At 41.7% G+C, this 20,761-nt stretch overlaps 1 protein-coding gene across 1 annotated transcript in view; it reads right to left on the reverse strand.

Moving 5' to 3' along the window:
- The window catches only part of slc39a10 (solute carrier family 39 member 10), a 40,183-nt gene that overhangs the window by 2,704 nt on the left and 16,718 nt on the right, over nt 1-20,761 (reverse strand). The window contains 9 exon segments of the mRNA XM_063888637.1: nt 67-257; nt 6,792-6,872; nt 7,615-7,811; nt 7,813-7,909; nt 8,781-8,889; nt 8,976-9,140; nt 10,025-10,200; nt 18,041-18,218; nt 19,061-20,350. Of these exon segments, the coding sequence (XP_063744707.1) occupies nt 67-257; nt 6,792-6,872; nt 7,615-7,811; nt 7,813-7,909; nt 8,781-8,889; nt 8,976-9,140; nt 10,025-10,200; nt 18,041-18,218; nt 19,061-20,350 (2,484 nt within the window).

The following is a 20,761-nucleotide window of genomic DNA, read 5'->3' on the forward strand; positions in this document are numbered from 1 at the left end:
GAAATGTTTCTCCGCTTTGCACAACAGGAGACGGATAAAAGTGATGCAGGAACATTTTCAACTCACCATATCCACCAGCGCCACGTACAGGAACATGCCCGCGGTGACGGCGAAGATCCAGCTGGTGACGTTGTGTGTGTACTGTCCCACGGCCGTGCCGATCACCATGCCCACATACGCCATGAGGGCGGACAGCAGGTTGTAGAAGATGGCCTGCTTCACGGACATCCCGGCTTTCAGCAGTACCGCGAAGTCCCCTGTCAGTGAGGAAACACACACTCTGTTAAACAGCAGTAGAAAAACCCTCCGCATCCCAGCATGCAACACCTCAAAAACTCACAAGTTGTGTGAAGATAGGTTTTTCTAGAAAAATAAGGTATAAGGGCGCTAACGTCACTTCCCGACATAATTACGTCCCCGCCCACTTTCCGGCAAACAGAACTAATAGTTTTTTCACATCTTTAAGCTCATATATTGCAACCCAAACAACAAATGAATACAGAAATGCGTTTTTTTTTACTTCCTCTACAGAAAAAAGAGAGTAAAAGAAACTAATTCAGAAATCTCAGTTTCAGTGTAAGCCTGCTGCCTGCTGCCACTCGTTCACCAGCAGACCCACCGGACATCCATCCCCTATTTATTCTCCGTAAAAACAAAACTGTCTCTGAAGCCCTATTTGTCAGGTTTTTCATATTCTTGGAGTAATTATACCGTTTTTGACGAGCAGAAATATTATTTTCTGGCATCACTTTAACATTTTACGGGGAAATCTGTATTTTTTTTGTATGAGCGCACAGCGCCCCTTTTACCCGGTTTACAAAAAACCCTCAGATAGTGTAGTGCTTTGCTGCAAATGAACCCCTCGGAGAATGGCCTTTGTTACATAACATTATTTTTAGCTCACTCTTAATCAAAAGCAGCTTACAATTAGAGGATTTCACCATGAACAAACACATTTAACAAAGAAAGAAACCTGTAATTACATTAGCATACAAGTGCTACTGAATTGGATCCTGATACATATGGCAGTATTATTTTTTGCTTAGATGCCATGGCAACAGGTGGTTTTCAGTCTGCAGCAGAAGATGAATCGACTTTCTGCTGTCCTGACATCAAGGGGATCTCCCCCAACCATTTAGGAGCCAGGGTTCTTGTGGAGGGTTACCTGGATACCACTTGGCAGTTATCATCCTGCTTTACTCTCTATGAAGTCACTAAGAGTGGCTCTCTCCGTACATCTGCCTCTGCCTTTTCCTGCAGGTGGAACACAAACCGCTCTTTCCAAGAAATATGTCCTTAACTCCCGTTTTATAATTACACATGCACGCCGTAGCCTCTCTCCCGTCTTCAATCACAGCCGAATGCGGGACGAGGCCCAAGTCCCAGCGGAAACGCCCTGGATTTTTGGAGGGAGATGAATACTGAGAAGGGGGCGGCCTACATTTCCTGCGCCGAGTAACAAGCGGCCTCTTTTCCCGGCTAATTACCTCAATGAATATATTACTCTGCCCTCATCTATCAATCCAACCCATAGAAAAAGAGAGGGGGGGGGAGTTAAAGAGAGACCTCTTCTTCTTATACCGCTGTTTCCTGCTTCCAAATCACTTTGACGGTCAGACACGCCTGCTGCCACCTCGTCTACCGCAATTAACACACCCATCACTGCCAATTAGCCTCGCTCCGGGTGGTATAAGAAGCCTCATAATCATCCTCTCTGCCATCCAGCTGCCAGGCGTGTTCACGAGGAGCCCGAGAAGTGCACTTGTCAAACCGCTGGGTTTTTCTGACGAGGGGGGGGCCCTACGGGGCGGAGGCAGAGTGCTGCTAAAGAGCGTGGGGAAGCGAATCAACAGGAAATGTGAAATAACACGGAAGGAGACTGATCTCACAAATCTTTATGCCGCTTGAGACGGGACTCGAGCGGCACTCGACCATCTGGAAACGGCAGTCAGCAGAGTCAAAATAGAGACAAAAGTGTTGGAGCAGAATCAGAGCTCCTCTATCCTGGAGCAGATGATTTTCTGGCACTAAAAACAGCTGAATGCCTAACGTCACAGATTAGAGAGAAGCTGCAGGCAGACATCTTCTTTATTCACGCATGGGTCATTTCTAAGTGTCTGCTATTTTGCTTTCATATCATGTCTTTTTTTTGAGTCAAGAAATCATCCAAAATACTCATTAAGACGTTTATGTTTCTAACTTTGTCTTTTTGTGTCCGCAGATTTCTCCCAGACTAAAGAAGAACTTATAATTATAATGCATAGTTTGCATATTAAACACAACTTTTTTTGGAATAGAGGGACGCAGGAACGAGTCCTTAAACCCGGAAGTGAGTTAGCATTTTACCACTTCTGGTTCCCTCGTCTCAAGAGTCAGTGGGATTTCTCCGTAGAATTTTCGAAACAGCTCGAAATAAGGTCTGTGGTTGACACAAATTTAAGAAAATGACCACGTTTTGTTCTACGACATTAAATATAATGATATCCAAGATATTTGCATATTAGAACATTACATCTCCGAGACTTAAAATACTTGTCTCTATGCAGTAGAGCAGTGTTTCTCAAACTTTTTCAGACCAAGGACCACTTAACCAATAAACAAATACTCACGGACCACCTAACTCCCCCAATATCCCAAAACAAGATACAAGATTCAAGAAGCTTTATTAATCCCGAGGGAAATTGAGGTGCAACAGTTCAATACAAAGAAGGAAGGAGAAATATACACTAAATATAACTAAATATAAACTAGAATAAATACAATAGGCCTGCTTACTACTCCAACAGTATATTACAATAACAGCCTAATAATAACAGCTTTATGTGACCTCTCTATATCGCTCGTTCACACATTAAATCAACAATACAAATACAACTACGGATTCTACAAGCATTTCGTTCACATGCGATTTAAACGGTAAATGCTGATAGATTTTACACATCATATGAAACATAGACTACATTTATTACTGAGTTTATGTCCGAGCGAACAGAGAGATACGCAAAATGCACCGCATTTAGTACGACACAAACTTCTGCTGTGTATTTTCAAAAATAAAATACAGTAAAACTATGGTTGCAGGCCCAAGTTCAACAAGAATTTAACAATAAACACAAGGTCATTATTTACACTGTTACATTTACAAATAGCATTGTTTACTCACTCATACACTGCGTGTCTCTGTTGCTACCTAATGGGAGGAATGGTGCTGCTTGTGCTGAGACATCAGTGAAACAATGTCTGGATCCGAACTGGAGAGTTTTAGTCTCATATCACAGTCCACATTGATCCTGTTACGCTGCTTTGTCTTCAGACCAACAAGTGTAGAAAAACCAACTTCACAGTTGTAGGTGGTTGGAAACGGCATCAACAGTTTCAGAGCAGCGTCAGCCAGCTCTGGGTGCTCAGGCTGGACGTGGACCCAAAAGTCCGTCAAGCTTTTCTCTCTGAAAGTCGTCCTCAGTGTCCCATCAGATGCGATGTCCACAAGGCTGTCAACCTGTCTTGATGGGAGCTTGGAACTGACGTGTTCGATGTGCGTTTTGTCCCCAAATGGATTCCTGATCCACTCATAGCCTGCATCTAGTTCTGGGAAATATCTTCCCAGCTAAAAGTGAAGGCCTTGCAGATGTTCCTTGAAGGCTGCAACTGAGCCGCAGTCCAGCTCTTCATCTGCAGCGAGGAGAAAATCCACAAGCGTCGGAAAACAGTCAAACTCCTGGCGATCCAGACGGACACACCACAATTCCACCTTGAGGCTTGCGGCTTTAATTTTGTCCTGCACATTGAAGGCGGTGACGGCTTTTCCCTGCAGCGCTAAGTTCAAAGCATTGAGTGCGCTAAAGACATCGGCCAGGTATGCCAATTTTGAGAGCCACTGGAAATCATGCAGTCTGTCATACAGTTCATCAGTATGATGCAAGAATAACATCACCTCATCGCGCAGTTCAAATAGACGGGTGAGAACTTTCCCACGCGACAGCCAGCGAACTTCAGTATGGAAAAGCAGTTTTGTGTGTTCACTTCCCATTTCATCACACAGAGCTTTAAAAAGACGTGTGTTCAGTGCTTTGGTTTTTATTGTATTAACAATTTTCACAGACTCGTCCAGTACTGATTTGAGGCATGGTGGCATTTTTTTCACAGCCAGCTGTTCTCTGTGAATGCAACAGTGTGTTGCTGTGGCGCAAGGTGCAACGCGTACGCGCGCTGCCAGTCCCTTGTGTTTCCCAGTCATTGCAGTTGCACCATCTGTGCAAATACCAACACATCGTGTCCAGTCGATATTATTCTGCAGGATGAAATCGTTGACTGAGTCAAAAATGGCTTCCCCTGTGGTGTTGGTCGGCAGGGAACGACAAAACAGAAATTCATCCTGCACACCGCCATCATAAATGTACCTTACAAAACACAGCAGGTTTGCCTCATTCACGATATCAGTTGACTCGTCCAGTTGCAGTGTGAAAAACTGGCTTTGGCGTAAACGTGTGATCAGCTGATCTTTCACATTTTCGGCCATGGCTGTTATTCGCCGCTGGACAGTATCATTGGAGAGGGGGACCCTGTTAATTTCGTCGCTTGCTTTCTCCCCAAACAATACATTAGCCATAACCTTGGCAGCTGGTTTGACTAAATTCTCACCTATCGAATGAGGTTTCCCTGTTTTTGCGATGAGAAGGGATACCCTGTATGATGCCTCTGTAGCCTTCGCATTTTCCCCCGTCGCAAAAAAATGTGAGGGCGCCTTCGTCATGTGTTTTTAAGTTCATCACGTTTTCTCTCAAACAATGCTAAAGGTTTCCCGATGTAATCCTTGTGTTTGCTCTCAAAATGACGCTTGAGCTTGGCGGGTTTCATAGCCTCGTTAGCCAACGACTCGTAGCACAAAACACAGTGTGGATTGGGATCCTCTTCATCTCCAGTCCAGAAAAATCCGAATTTTATGTAGTCGCTGTGATATTTTCTCTTCACTTTAGCGCTGGACTTTCCGCGATCAAGCCGAGTTTCACAGCTTTCAGCCGGGTGGTGGTTAGACGGCGAACCGCTCTCCTGGGACTCAGTAACGCACACAAAATCACTTGTCGCTGCGGCTGAACCACTTGTAGTTGCTGGATCTCCTGCATCAGGACGATGCACCTTGACTGTCACGTCAGATTTGTCATTTAATTTTCTTTTAACTGACCCTGTCTTTAGCCATCGATCCATCTTGTCAGTTGACAGCTCAAATTGACCGCGCAAATCATTTATGACGTAAGATCGTAACCTACGTACCTACGTAGGTACGAACCTACGTAGCTACGCTACGCTACATCTATGCTACACTCTATACTAGTCATTTTAAGACAGTTTGAGAAACACTTTAAACTTATAATATATTCATTTCAAATGTGACATTTTACCAAAATACTCACAGACCACTAGGGGTCACTCACGGACCACCAGTGGACCACTCTTTGAGAAAGACTGCAGTAGAGCAGGGGTGTCCAAGAAGGTTTAATCTGCCCTAAGCTAATTCTAAAAGTATAATGGAATAAGGCTCACACCTGAAACTTGTGATTGTCTTATATTGTACTTCTTAAATATATATATAAACTAATATTACACAGTAGCATTCATGGGTTAATAAGCCCACTTCTCAAATAATTCAGTCCATTGAAGTTGAAAACATTTCTAACAAATCTTAGTTAATAAGAAAAAAGCCAAATAACGTATTTGCATATCAAGCTTCTGCTTTAAGGGATGAGCTTCCAACAAATTAAACAGAACCCTACGGAGAGCTGGGATGTTTCTTAAAGCATATTCAAGTGTCAAGCATAATTTGCCTACATTTGATTGATGTGCTAACTAATAACTTATGAGGCGATATACCTCTCCTCTAGTGAGTGGCCCAGCCCGTCATATCATTTTCTGTATGTGGCCCTCGGTGAAAAAAGTTTGGACACCCCCGCAGTACAGTTATCAACTGGGAAAGTCTTATGTTGATACCTATTAGTTAAAATGTATTCACCTGTAGCGTCTCGTTCCAAAGTTAGTTTCTGCAGCGTCAGTGAAACCCAAACTAGTTTCACCTTCATCCAAATGTTTTTAATCGAGGCAACATTTTCCTCTTTTTTCCCCTGACCGTCGCAACAGTCTGACAGGACGCGGCCAGTGAGTAAACACGAGGGGGAGCAGGCAGACAACCGCAGGGTATTATCCTCTGCTTCACACTCTGCTGTAATTGACACGGCTCTATTCATCAGGCAAACAAATGAGGCATGGACACGGCACCACGATGAGACGCATCATTAGTACTGATCGGCTGTGAAGGGCTCCAGCGTCTGTGTCTTTCACTGAACTCTCAACACAATCAAAGAGAAAGGTAAAAAATAACCACTCAGAGCCCTAGTGTTCAATGCTGCTGAGTCAAAGGGGATTGAATGGTTCCTGGAAGAGGTCTGAATGCAGATGAAGACCCGGCTGCTGCACGGTGTTTCAGCCTGACCATATTGAACAGCGTGAACCAGGCTCAGTGTTTCATCCTCACTCACAGACACAGTGACAACCCATTTCCCCGCTGTCACACAAAAGCCATTACTCCGGGGGAAAATGCATTTTACTGATGCAAGAAGAGCAATGATATTTGAGTTTCCAGGACAGAAAGGCTCCAAAAAAAAGAGACGTTTTGCGCGATGCAGTAGTTTCTACGCTGGGTTTATTGTGGGAGCTAACCTCTTTGCTCAACTTGTTGAAGAAGTGAAGGGTCTACTGGTAATGATTTTTGACTCTTTCTGTTCTTCCACGCTACTTACCGAGTTCATGAGGTAATTCGTGGCAGAAAACAGCCACTGATGTGCTGATGCCTCCCGTCAGGTTTGCACTGAACGCAGCGCCTGCACACATAGAAAGATCAGGAAATGTTAGACAGGGGAGAGTCAGGTTTTTGCTTTTGTCTGGAAGTAGAGAAGATGGATTCAACTCGCATGTCTGTTCTGTTAGTCCAGCACAGAACCTGCCATAAAACAAAACACGTTTTCTCTACAAAGATTCAACAAATGAGACATTCCTCAAAATGTTGACAACTTCAAGTCATTTATTTTATAGTGAGTGTTTTTGTTGTTATGGTACAATAATAGGGCGGGACTATACATTTGAATATTTTCTGTAGATAGATAATAGATTCTCACAGTGACTTAATTGGAGTGAATTTCCATTAATCGGGATAAGCCTAAATATTGTCATGAGTGACTAAAAGAATCTCTCTAGTTCTTCATCAGAGAATGAAACAGGCTGATTTTAAAATATAGGAATTATATTTTTTCATATAATTCTATTAATCTTAAATTTAAGCAGGGGGACTTATTTATTATATCATTTATTTTTCACATAAAACAAATGTCAGTTATACTGTACCTCAGATGCAACATAAGTGAGTCCAGTTTAAAGCTTATTCTGATAATCATTGGGATAATATTGTTAATTGTTTAAAAAATAATAATCATATAATACAAATAAATAATAACAATTAATAATACAAAATGAGACTGAAAGCTCTGAGAGAATTCCAGTAAAGCTATTTAAACTAATAAACTTTGAAGCGGACCCCGCAGAAAACACAGCAGCAGACCCTCCTACCTATAGCAAGGCCGTCACTGAAGTTATGCATGCCGTCGCCCATGATGACCATCCAGGCGATGCTGGCGATCCCAGCGTCCTTCATCTCCTGGTCCGAGTGGCAGTTCCCCCCGTGGGAGTGACCGTGGCCGTGTGAGTGTCCGCGCTTCTTGGGCTTCTCCTTGTTTGGGGGCTCCTGGCTGGACACTGCAGGGGGCCAACGGGGTTTTGTTGGTGGGCGAGTCGGGCGTCTGGAGCTCTGAGAGCTGCGTGTCATTGTGACCATTGTCACAGGAGACGGCGGTGCCTTCAGGGTCTGGAAGGAGAGAGGAGGTGTTAAAATGATGAATCAGGTCAGGGACATGGTAAATATGTTGTGTAATAGGTTATAAAATACATTTATATACACGTTTTAGAGAAGAAATGCTGCAGTGAGAAGCAATTTGGTGTTTCGGTGTCATGTGGCTCTGCCTTTTCATGAGACAAGGTGTCAGTCTATTAACTCAAATGGGAGGATTGAACGTGAACACAGACAATGACCGATTACCTAGAGTTACCAAAGTATATACTGGACCCATTTTCACACATATTTTCTGAACACTTTGACACAAATAGTACTTTCCAGACAGAATAATTAGAAGAGATTAACTTTCTTGAGGTCTAATTTGTGTTTCAGCAACACAACTTTGTGAGATCTTCCAACACAGAACGCTAACGATTGTCAAACAGTGTCAAACTTCAAAGCTAACATCAACTAGCATTGCCAAAAGCTAAGCTAACTCATTTTCATAATCCTAAACACGGTTGTTAGCCATGTAAATATGTCATGATAGCATGATAAAATAAAAGTACTTTAGATTACACCTATTCAGGAGACAGGAAGTGTATACCATTTCATTCATTGGCCTGCATTCTATTATCCACTTATGTTTGAATATGTTTGATAGAAATTCACAGGTATGGCACAGGTAAAGATGCACAAAATATGGACAAGCTGTAGGTGAGAACAACATTTCTCAGGAAATTATTGAGCAGTGTGTTTAACATCTTAATCATTATATATTACCAACAAAATCAGCAGACCGTTGTGTTTTACTTTGGAAGCCTGGTGCTCGGGGGTGTGGGTTTTCAAAACTGGACCTGTTAGCTGCCCAAAAACAACAACATTCTGTGTGAACTCTTCTTACCTTCACTGAGAGGCTTCAGGTGCAGCCACTCTGCATCCGAGCGGCGGTTTAATTTGTGATCTGACAACTTCCTGCCGATGGTGCCCTCCACATTAGCCTTCTTCGCGCCCTGCGAACAGAGACAAGTTTATAATCCGACTAAAGAAATGCAACACATACTGAGAGACCACAGCAGACAGAAGCAGCGCCTCTCACCCTGTGGTCTTTGTAGTGCTGAAACATGCCGATGCAGTGTTCGATGATGAAGAGGAGGTAGATGCCAGCTAGCGCCGTGAGGCCCTTCCACACCCCATCAAAGTCCGTCAGCAGATCAGTGTTTTTCTCCTCCTTGTACTCGCCGTGGTCGTGCTGCCCCAGAGACTGTGGATGGGGAGAGGGAGACTTTATCAGAACAGATTTCACACATTTCTGATGTCGAGAGGACGAACGGAATGAGCGGTGTGGGCAAGGCAGGAAGTAGTCAGAGTCAGTCAGGTACGACCAGAAGCTCTAATTCTTCAAATGAAGGATACATAGTATATAGTAGGAATATAATTAAATGTTTGCACAGTCACTCAAAATATGTGAATGCAGGTGAGTAAAACATAACTGAATATATTAACCTTCCATTTAAGAAACAAATATGTTACTTTGATTGACGTGCCTATCACCTGCCTGATGAACACGTCCTTTATTTAACCACATAAAAAGAGGATTACAATCTCTTTTTCAAGTGTGACCTGGCTAAGATGTTACTATAATCATATTAAAGTCATTAAATGAGTCTGAATAAAATATCAAGACAGCAAATCTGATATTTTATGACATGCAGGAAGCGAGCCATGACATCTCAGCTGGCCTGTGATTGTCTGATTGGAGTGTAATCCTTATTTTACAACCCAGCTCCGATGAATCACACCTTGACTTAATAAAGTTCGATATAGTTACTTTATACAAAGTCCTACTTTTTGAAAAAAACAAGTTTGAAATCATTTAAAAACCTTTCATTTTATACACTTTTTTTTGTTTTATGGCTTTTTGGAATGTATGTACAGTTGTAATGTAGGTGTATGTCCGTATGAAAATGCATTGGTGCATGTTTGTATACAGATTTAACCTATTTTATAATGTTTTTGTTTACCTTTATTTTTGTAATTCATGTACATTCTGCTTCTATTCGCATGTTGACTAGGAGCATTAGTGTTGCTAAAATCTAACTTCAAAAAGATCTTCTACATGTATTTGTATACCCAATCTATACTCACGTGAGGCAGCAGGTGAAGCAGAGCGTCTCCACTCAGGGTTCCCACGGCCAGCGCCACCAGGAAGGTGAGCAGGAACTTGAAACAGGACTGTTTGAGGATGGGAACGAGCACCACGCCCAGCAGAGACAGCAGGCTGATGATGGTGATTGAGACGAACCCCCACAGCCACACCCACACTGCAGAGAGAAAGGGAGACAGATGTGAGACAGGTACTATTCACTCTACAGGATGAGCACGGCCACACCCAATGTTTTGCAGATGTCATTTTATTGTGAAAGTCCATAAAAAGAACTCCATCAGCCGCAGCGTCACCCTCCTTTAACCGCTGGCTTAAGATATTTTTCTGCCCCTCCTGTTCCCATTTGAAGGTAAGCATCCTCCAGAGAATCTCAAGCCCTGTGTCCTTGTGATGACACATGATGCCTGAAGCCAGAAATGTGAAGTGACATTTCAGCAGAATTCCACTCTCCTCATTTGTTATGTTCAAGGCCGCAGACGTGAGGCAAGAGAGGATAAAAAAAGAGGGAAAAGGTACACTATCATTTAAACTGTCAGTCCGTCTGTCAGAGAAAGAAAACTTCTGGATTCCTTCGTCACAGAGGACAGAATATTTAATGCCGTATGAAATTCAATGTCACGCTAAAGCTGCTGGGTCCCGGACTGCAGACGTTCAGCTATACGATGAGTATTGACTGGAGCACAGGGAGCAGATAATGCACATCTTCCAGACCATTTTATTCAGTGAGGCCTTTCAGGACAACAAACTGTAGCAATAGTCGGAAAGTGAGTCATTTACCACGTTAGATGGCTGTAATAGGCTTGGCGCCAACAAATATGGCCTGGAGCAGAATGTCTTGCCAGAGAAAAACAAGCTGTGAATTTTGGAAATGATAACGTCTATGTCTCATGGATAAATAGTGACTCTAGAAAGAGTTCCTGTATGATCACATGACACGAGAACAACCCTGCTCCCTACTGCTGTAATCTAATTCGCCTCGTGTAATTAAAAAACGTATACAACATTGAATTCAAGGACTTTTAAGGCCATAAGCAGAAGAAAAGTTGTGCACAGTATTCAAAATGTGATGTTGTTTATGGTCGTTCTAAAGGTTACATACACATGTAAAAAAATGCAATCAAATTCTCAATAAAAAAAGTAAAGAAAGGAAGAAAAAAAAGTATATATATATTCCCTAAAAGGCCCTAATAAAAATGAATACACACTCACACACACTAGTGTTCATACCTGAGATTTATAGTAACTACTATTAATTACTATAAAACCTATTAAGTGTATGTAATATTAACTTTAAACACATGAAAGCTTCGTATAATAATAAGGCAGGAAGTAATTTGTCAATTACATTTTCTCCTTTCTGCTCAATATTTTTCTTGCTATTTGAAACTGATAGAGCTTAATTCATTTGAACCTAAACTGCCATCCATCTAGAGGGAGGAAATGACAACAGCCCACTTCCTGTTCTGATCTCACCGGCCCCAGGTGGCGTCTGATGTGAGAGGATCTGAAACATGTCTCATGTCTGACAGAGCGCTCTTTAGAGAGACTGAATCAAGCTGTTACTGTCCCATTAACCAGCTGTAGGATTTGTAAAAATGACAGAAGAACCCCCCTCGCCCTCCATCAGCTGCAGTTCCTCCCGGGGGATTCTGAGGCCTGATGCTTCCAGTGCTGATTCCCGACACTTGTCATTAGGTTATAGGAAGTGCGCAGCTCCCGACGCTCACTACGGGTTTATGTGTTATAATATGGGGGGCATTCGGGGCTTGGGTGATGGTGTTAATCACTCTAAAATCTCCCAGGTTCAGGTAGGTGGAGATCTGGTCACCCAAAGTAACCCTGTTACTAAGAAGTGACGTGAGTTTGCGCATATTATTATTTTGTAGTTCAATTTAAACACTCCTCGGGTACGTAAACCAAAAGGGATTTGGATATGACGATAAAGGCTTTAAAGTTGTTTTCTATAGAGGCAATGCTAAAACTACATTTGAATAAAAACATTTCTTTATATCTGCAACAATCAATGTGTGCTGCTATTTTTTTTTTTTTAAACTGCCGTTTCCATTTACTTGATTGTATGTTTCATAAGAGGATAATTTAAGGCTAGGCTAGCTCTGGTCCCCTCGCAAATGACTAAATAAATGAGGAGGGGACTGCTTCATTTAAACCTTTAAAGATGTGTAGTTTACATGAGTGATTATGGAGATCAAACCCCATTTTTTCAAGGATTATATTCAAGCATTCACTTGATTTTTCCAAACTTTTAAGACTCTGTTATAAACCTGCCTCAGTGGATAGCAACAACAGAGCACCATCCTCATTCTGGACTCATTGAGCTGTTTGAATCTAAAGCAAAAGGTACAATATTCAGGAACAGACAGCTCTCTCAAGCGTTACTGTTTGTATTTACGGAACTGGACAGGACACGGCACAAGTATGTAAATGCAGCGCACATTTGTTTTGACAATATACAAATGAATGCATAAAAATGTCATTTTGAAGTACTGTTAACATGCGCAAAGCATTTAAATTAGATATCCAAGATGGGGTTATATTTATGTAAATTATATTAGCGTTAATGTCTGACTTGTATTGAGGTTGGGCATATCTCTTTGTATTTTTTAAAGCATCTGTGATCTTTACTGTTTCTCTACAAATCATAATGTGGGTTTGTGCATTTATTATGCTAAATAATGAAGGCACCTAGGTCTTGTGGTCAGTGTATCCGGGAAGATTCCAGTGTTGCAGATGAAATGGGAAACTACTGGTCAAATTATTTCTGTGTATACAATTGAACATTATTTATTATGATTATGATTATTATTATTATTATTTAAACGGTTGATAAGATGGCTATATAAGGCCTACATATTCTAAGTAAAACGGAATAAAAACTATTTGTTAACAAACCAAAGTACATGTAGGCCCATCTGGCTCATAACATGTTAGTTAAACCGCGCTGCTGCCGACTTTAATCTGCTGAGAGAATCGTTCTTCTGCTGGCACAGTAAGACTGCGATCAAAAATCCCTCGGCCAGTTGGCCTTTTGGGAACGATTTAGCTTGAAACACTTATTAGAACTTTGCAGGTTGGAATATTGTCTTCACAGCCATGGCAACTTGTCGTTTGTGACATCGATAGTACAGGCTGGTGTTGACTCGTTTAGATCAACTTATTTTAATGCACTTTTAATTTTGTTAAGGGGAATTATTTTCACTTAATGTTATGACCAGAGAGGTTTAAATTTGTTGGACTGTTACGAGTACCTTTTTCCCAATTTTCCTATTCCAAATCCTGTGAGTACCAGCTAACGGAAAAGCTGGACCACATCGGTTAAACACGGTACATATTTTGTGGAGAACATTATCATTAGCAAGTACAAGCTAAGGTAATTTCCTCATCATGTTTGAAAATGTCTTCAATAACCCTCGCTTTCTCTTCTCTACAGAAATAAAAGATGGCGCGGTCGAATGCTTTCTTATTTGTCTCACGGAGCGGCAACACCATGCAGCCCTGAGAGACGTCTGAACATCCGGCAGCAGTACATCACCGCGGGTCCTTCACACTCACACAGCTCATCTACTTCTCCCATTCATTACCTTTACGCAGTTGTGCTTTTGTGTGTAGCCATGAAGGTGTGCTGGGGGGGGGATAAGGGAACAGAAGAGAGGGAGGGAAAGGAGACCCACCGGTCTGTGTCTTCTCTCCAATTACGCATCCCCTGTGAGCCGTGGCTCAGAAAAATGGCTCAGGGTGTCGCTTAGGCTCTCCTAATTGGCACAGCGCAAAAAAAAGAGAGGGGAGTGGGGACCGGAGAGAAGCCGACTGCAAAATTTCCCCAGCTCCCCCATGGTTGGCGGCGGGAGGTAAAGGAGAGTTGGTCCATGGCGCGTGGCGATGCCTGTGGTCTACTCGCGGTGCACAATAGCAGACAATCTAGCGACAGTGGTTTCCCACTAATGAGGAGCCACGCCTGCCCTTTTGACTCGTTCCCCGATGCGTTCCTTGGCATCATTACCAATTTCAAGACTGTTTCCAGCGCGTGTGATGGGGAAGTGTGTGTAATTATTAAAGATTTAAAAAGGGTGAAGTGTTTGGGAATTCCTCCAATCTCACGGTTGAACTTTTCGGTCTTCAAGTGTTCACAGAAACTTTAGCAGCTAAAATAGTTTCGGTCATAAAAGTGGCACTTTGGACCTCTCATTAAAAATAAATCGGGATGTGCAGAACATCTTATGACTCGCTTTGTTGTTTACAGTGACAGTTCCCAAACTATTTTGCATAATGTAAGTGAAAACTTTATAATAAAGAACATAGGAACAAAAGGTGGAAAGGCAGTGTGGTCAGATTGATAATCATACAGTGCATTTTCCTTCCAGGTGGCTGGCTCTATTCCTAGAGATTTAATGCACATTAATTTTTAGAGCAGCTATGGTTTCATTTTTTGGGGTGTGCACAGACCTTGGTTCCTTGTTTGATTTGTATTCAGTTTTTATGGCTGTATGACCTTTATTTCAACCTGTAACTCATTAACTTTAAAACGCTGTGATTTTATCATTTGAATTCTCATAAAGTGGGAAACACTGAGCGGTCCCAGAGAGAGAGAGAGAGGCGGGCTTTAGAGCGATCTTCATCTTTAACAGCTGATCTTTCAACCTCTTCCTCTGTTTTCAGAATTCTGTTAATCCTGGGATTTGGAAACTAAAAGTTATCAATGGTAAAGATGTCTTTTTTTAACGTAAATGAGATGGGTCCATGGATAAGTATTTTTGGTGGTATAATACACATATTAAAGCCACTAATTTGCAGTCATGACAACTATTCTTACCAAATAATCGGGGCACATCAAGCACCCTTTGAAAGTGCTGCAGTTAGGCGTGTTTCTATGACATAATGTACTCTATTAACAACTGCTTGAGATATGGCAAATTTCGGCTCCCTGGAGAATATGGACACATGGCAGCCTGGCTTTTTTTCCCACTGCTCTCATTTTTGGCTCTTTATTTTTTTTTTCGAGATAATGTTGTGCTGTGTTAATGCATGTTCTGCATTTCTTCACACTTTGCCAGTTGAACCTTAGCTCCTATAGTTAGTCTTTAATATATTTGCTTATACAATGTACAGACACCTAAAATGTCCCTATTGAAACCCCATTTTTGTATTCAAGAGCATAAATCCATGCATCCTGTTATATCAGCCTTTCAATTTAGAGCACTGGCTTCCAAATTTCCAACATTGAGCCATTTTCCCCATGTTTGGCTAAGGCGCAAATACATGTTTTTCAAAGTTTCAAGCCCACAAAATTAAAAAAACAAAAACATCATTGTTGTTTCTAACCATAAAAATATCGAGGACTGTGAAAAAGCATCCCAGCATTTACAGCAGGCTTACACTGAAACTGTGATTTCTGAATCAGGTTGTTTCTTTTACTCTCCTTCTTTCTGTAGAGGAGGTATAGAAACCGTAACTCCACATGTATTTGTTGTTTGAGGTGCAATATACTGTATGACTCAATAGCGTTAAGACATGAAGACATTATTATTTTCCGCTTCGCTCTAATGCATTATGTTCGATGGAAAGTGGGCGGGCCTTAGTTTTGACTGGAAGGGCCATAAGCGCCCTCATACTATGTTGTTCTATAAAAAAAACCTGATTTAGCAAACAGACTATATCTTCTTTTTCATTCTATTACTCTGACAAAAAAAACCACTTTCACTTTCAAAGGGTTAAATCCTAAAGTTCAATGGATATTTGGTAGTAAATAACAAGTGATTAATGAATGTTGAAAAGAATATTAATATAAGGTTTATATGTTTGCCCTTTCAGTGGAAGTTTTTTTGAAATTTGACAATGCACAAAACAATATGCAATAAAATCAGTGCTGTTGCTATTTGTTGATAAACCTCATACTGTAAACGTTGATTTAAATCCCCATACCAAAAATATACATTTTGTATGATAAAAGGCAACAGTGGCTTTAAGTAAACAAGCTTTCAATTAATGAGTTGAATAAAGAATGTATGATATTTAAGGCTTGTATTTACACTTGACTCATTAAAAATATTGAACTTTGTGAAAGTGGAATATTATATAAATATATAATTTGTATAGCTCTTATCTTTCAAAGACACTACATCAAAGTGACTATTTTGAAGTGTGGCCCCAGGGTTAATATATTCAGTGTCTTTCAAACCTGCTGATAGCCATTAGTCATGCGTGTGCTCACTGGGACGGTGCTTGTCTGAAACAATGAATCAATGTATTATCTCACTATATGGTTGATACAGAAACTCCAACAATCATTGCCAAAAAAAGTCATGCTTGTGTTTTCCTGCAAACAATGCCTATAAATGCATTTAACTGCAGTTTCAAGAAGTGTATAAACAAATAAGAACCACGCTTTCCACAAAAATGCCTGGTTGTTTTGAGAATCATTTCCAAGTATAAATAAAGGCTAAACGGAGGTGACTGTGCGAGTGTGTGGTGGGGTGGTTTCCGACTTGGCAATGTGTTATCAAGACCAAAGAGCATGGTTAACAACACACTTTTATAACCAGACTGTGCTTCAGTTTGGTGCAACTGTAAAACTGAAGAGCTCTAACCAACATTTCTCCAACTACATCGAAGCCATTAGACCGATGCTGTCTTTATCTGTTAAAAGTTAATTATGTTACATCTGCAGAAATACAAGAAGCTTGAGATTAGTCACCAACAGCTTACTCATTAGGTCTGTAAGCTCTAAAATTACCTTCAGTATCCTGTTTGTATTTCCTCAGCTAATGTCAGTGTTCAGGTTACGTGTGAGTGAGTGAATCTGATTATCTGCTCTAGATAGCAGAAAGAGAGAAAACTGCTCTATCATTGCGGCCAAAATGAATAAAAGAATGAGCAAACAAAAGTGGAGATTCTCAGAGGAACCCCTTGCTAACCTCAAATGTTATCACTATAAAATACAGCTTGATTATTTCAATAAACATTCTATTATACAGGTCTCGCCCCGAGAGAGTAGCTCCAGGTTATTCCTCCTGATAGCATCACATAAAAAACCTAATGGTTTATTATATGATGTCTCTGTGGTTTCCTGCTTAAAGCAGATAAGGATTTACAACTGACTGCATCGTTCTCATACACCAAATTACTATTGCAATGAATGTTAATGGAAAAATAGTTGTTCAGTTCACTTATCCATTATTTTAATAGAATAGAATCTTGTTTATTGATTCAATAATATCTCACCTTCCAAGTTTCATTTAATTATTGAAAGTGTTGGCTCTTTACGAATCTCTATTATTTGGATTAGAGATCCAATTGGGATTTCATCAATGATGGGTTTAAACTTACTTGATCCATTGAGCTTAAGTATCGTTGGGTTAGGTCTGTCTGGCCAAAATATTGGGGACAAGATCACCATTGTTCTAGGGCTGTTCCAGAATTCGGAAACACTGACATCTAAATTGTAATTCAACACTTGAATGCTGTGCAGTTTCCTTTTATGCATATCTATTCATGCTGTTTAAACTTGTTATTTCTGATTTAGGCTTCTTAGAATTTCTTGATTTTTATAGGTTAATGGCCTCATAAAATATGACAGCAGGCATCTAAAGCTTTCACTCAACATATTAATACAAGCTTCACACGTAAGAAGAAATTACTTTAAGTACAGCCCAACAATTTTTTAGAACAGACCAACAGCTAACGCTGAGCTTTACATTTGAGTTACGTCGCTCTGTAATAAGCTATTCATTTTTAATATCAATATAAGTTAAAACAAAAACATACACCAGGAAGTTGTCAGCAATAAAAAAGCTTTCCGTTCTAAACTCATGGCACGACAGCTACAAGCATTTTTGACGACAAGAAAAAGGTGTATCTGAGGTAGAGTGCGCTGGTGTTGGCATCCTGTTATTAATGCTGTATATTTGTAGTTTTATGCAGACGTTAAGGTTAGTTTAGCTCGTCTTTCACTCAACATGGACTGGGAGATACTCAGTTCTTACCAGAACTGCCTGACTCCAAGGTGTTCTGCTCCACGTCCATCTTGTGGAAATGGCGGATGCAGAGGCGACTGTCTATCTGGTAGAGCAGAGCGGGACACAGGTAGGTGAACTGGCTGGGCGAGATGAGCGAATCAGGATTCAGGCCATAGTAGGCGAGGAGCTGAGTCAGGTTCAAACACTGGATGGAGGGGAGATAGTAAAGGAACCCAGTCAATGCATTATTAATACTGAAAAGAAAGCTAGTTGGTTCAACGCAAAATGTATCCATTTGGGACGCATTCAATAAATTAACACTTTATTTAGACTCATTGCACATCATCACAAATCTTACACTTACAATCGCCATTTCCGTTGTTTAAGTTTATTATAAGCCTACAATGTAGTTGGTAATTTTGAGGGAGTAACTTCGGAGGGAGCCATAAAGGGACAGGGTGTTGCCAACTACAGCTTGCTTGACTATAAGATCTAGTGCTGCTAGCTCCTTACATTTGGAAAGGGTTGGCTGTTTTTCTGTTGGATTATTTAAAAAATCTAACATATTGTTGCTTGTTTCTTCAAAAATATAATTGCTAGCTTTAAAACTATGTTCCAACGAAGACATTGGTTTCCAAGCTCAAGTTCAAGTTCAAGTTCTTTCAGCAAAAAATCCCCCCAAAAACCCAGGCTTAGTACTATGATAAAGTAAGAGTAACACTTCTGGTGATTATTATTTGGGCAGGTTTTGTTTCATACTGATCAAGTTCAGCAGAAAGCACAGCAGATAGATGGGTCTGTGCAGGATAGATGCTAAGAAGGTAAGAAAATGGAGATTGGTGATAGATTTTAACCTACATCATGTATTTGATTTACATCAGGGACATGGGGTGCGTTCCATGGATGCATCTGACTGCTTCCTTTTGAATTTTCGTCAAGAGGCACAGGACAAGTAGACATCACTTACAAAATATTTGCTATAAATCTATTTCTACAAGTTCTCTTGGCATGTCAAAGCCAAAATCAGTTGGTGAGTTCAACTCCTACCTCTTCATGCTGGTGAAACAATCCTTTAGGGTGGCCAGGCAGAACAGGGACTGACAGGGTGGGGGAGGCAGGCCCTCCTGGAGCTTCTCTCTTATCTTTATGAGACTGGCTGTGACTGTGATCGTGGTTGTGGTCGGGACCGTGACCGTGACCGTGACCATGGTCCTGCGCCTCAGGCTGATGAGTGTTCGGAGAAGGGGTTTTGTTTCGCCCATGCTGTCCCCTTACCCTGGCTGGCTTTCTCGGCTTCTTGGTCCGAGTTTCTGTAGGGGCGGGAGATGACTGTGGCACCTGAGGAGCGTGGGATGGCTCCGGCTGTGCGGAGGGCTTCTGCTCCTGGCTGATAGGAGGAATGTCTGTGCCTGTCTGCACTTCGGGGACATGATTGTGGTCGTGATCTCTGTGGCCGTGATCTCTATGGCCGTGATCTCTGTGGCCGTGATCGCTGTGGTCGTGATCGCTGTGGCCGTGATCTCCGTGGTCGTGACCGCCATGAGATCCAGTAGACCCGTCCTTGTGGTTAGAATGCACATGTGCCTGCTCCTGTTTGTGCTCTTTGTCATGTCCATGATCATGGTTGTGGACATGGCCGTGTTTGTCCTGCACATGTCCGCCAGAATGTTTATGCTCACTATCCTCTACCTTGGGTGGATCATGACTATGTCCTGATTCATGACCGTGGTCATGGTCATGGTCGTGGTCATGGACATGTCCTGTATGTGCACCCGTACCTGGACTGGCAACAGTGGTCTGCTGGGTGCACTTTGTGGCATTCTGTTCCGTGTGTGGATGGTGGGAGCCGGGCTTGTGGTGCGGATGTCCATGCCCTTGGCCATCAGTGGTGGATGCGTGCGAGTGATGCCCTTTCTGCACATCCACCAGGTCGAGGTGAGCCACGTGGTCATGGCCCAGGTCCTCGTGGTGCGCGTCTACCAACTTCACTTCCCCAAGACCCAAGCTGAAAAGTAGACTCTTAAATCCTTCAAAATCGAGCCGGTCTTTCTGGCCGTAGCGGCTGAACAGCTGTTGTATGTAGTAGTGCTGTTCGTGCTCTAGAGTTTGCCCTGGAGGACTCTTGGAGTCAGGCGAAAAAGTGGCTCCTTTCACGTACGAATCCTCGGAAATCTGCAGGTCGGAGTGGACGTGGTCGGCGTGGGGGTGTCCACCATGTTGATGGCTATGTTCTTCTCCATGGCAGTGGTTACACTGATGGAAGAGGAAGGTGAGCACACACAGGAAACAAAACTTGGTGTGCACGTGGACTCGCATTATCCCCTTACTTCTGGTCCCCTGCAAAGAGTAAAGAAACAGTATTAGAGTTTGAATCACTTTTTTTTGCCATTCATTGTTTTAGCACGTATATCACCGTGTTACCCTGAATTCTTAAACATTAAAAATGTTTGTTTGCTCACATGCCTCCTAGAAAAATTCTAAGAAATGTGCACAAATTGTTTGAGAGTTGAACGGATGTTTTGATATCGTTTTGCGGTTGTCATCTACTTCAATTCATCAATCATTTTCTTGTTTTAGAATTAGGGGTTGAATGTGAAACGCATGTGAGAATAAAATTATGTCAATATTTCAAGGGAACATTGGGTGTGCAGTTGAGGTTCTTTTAGGGGGTGAAGTATTCAGTACCCAATTTCTTCTTAGGTCTAAAAGAAAGTAAAGAAGTAGCTTCCAGATAACAGTAGTAATAGT

Source organism: Eleginops maclovinus, chromosome 7 (genome assembly GCF_036324505.1).
Source record: "Eleginops maclovinus isolate JMC-PN-2008 ecotype Puerto Natales chromosome 7, JC_Emac_rtc_rv5, whole genome shotgun sequence".
In the NCBI taxonomy this organism is placed as follows: domain Eukaryota; kingdom Metazoa; phylum Chordata; class Actinopteri; order Perciformes; family Eleginopidae; genus Eleginops; species Eleginops maclovinus.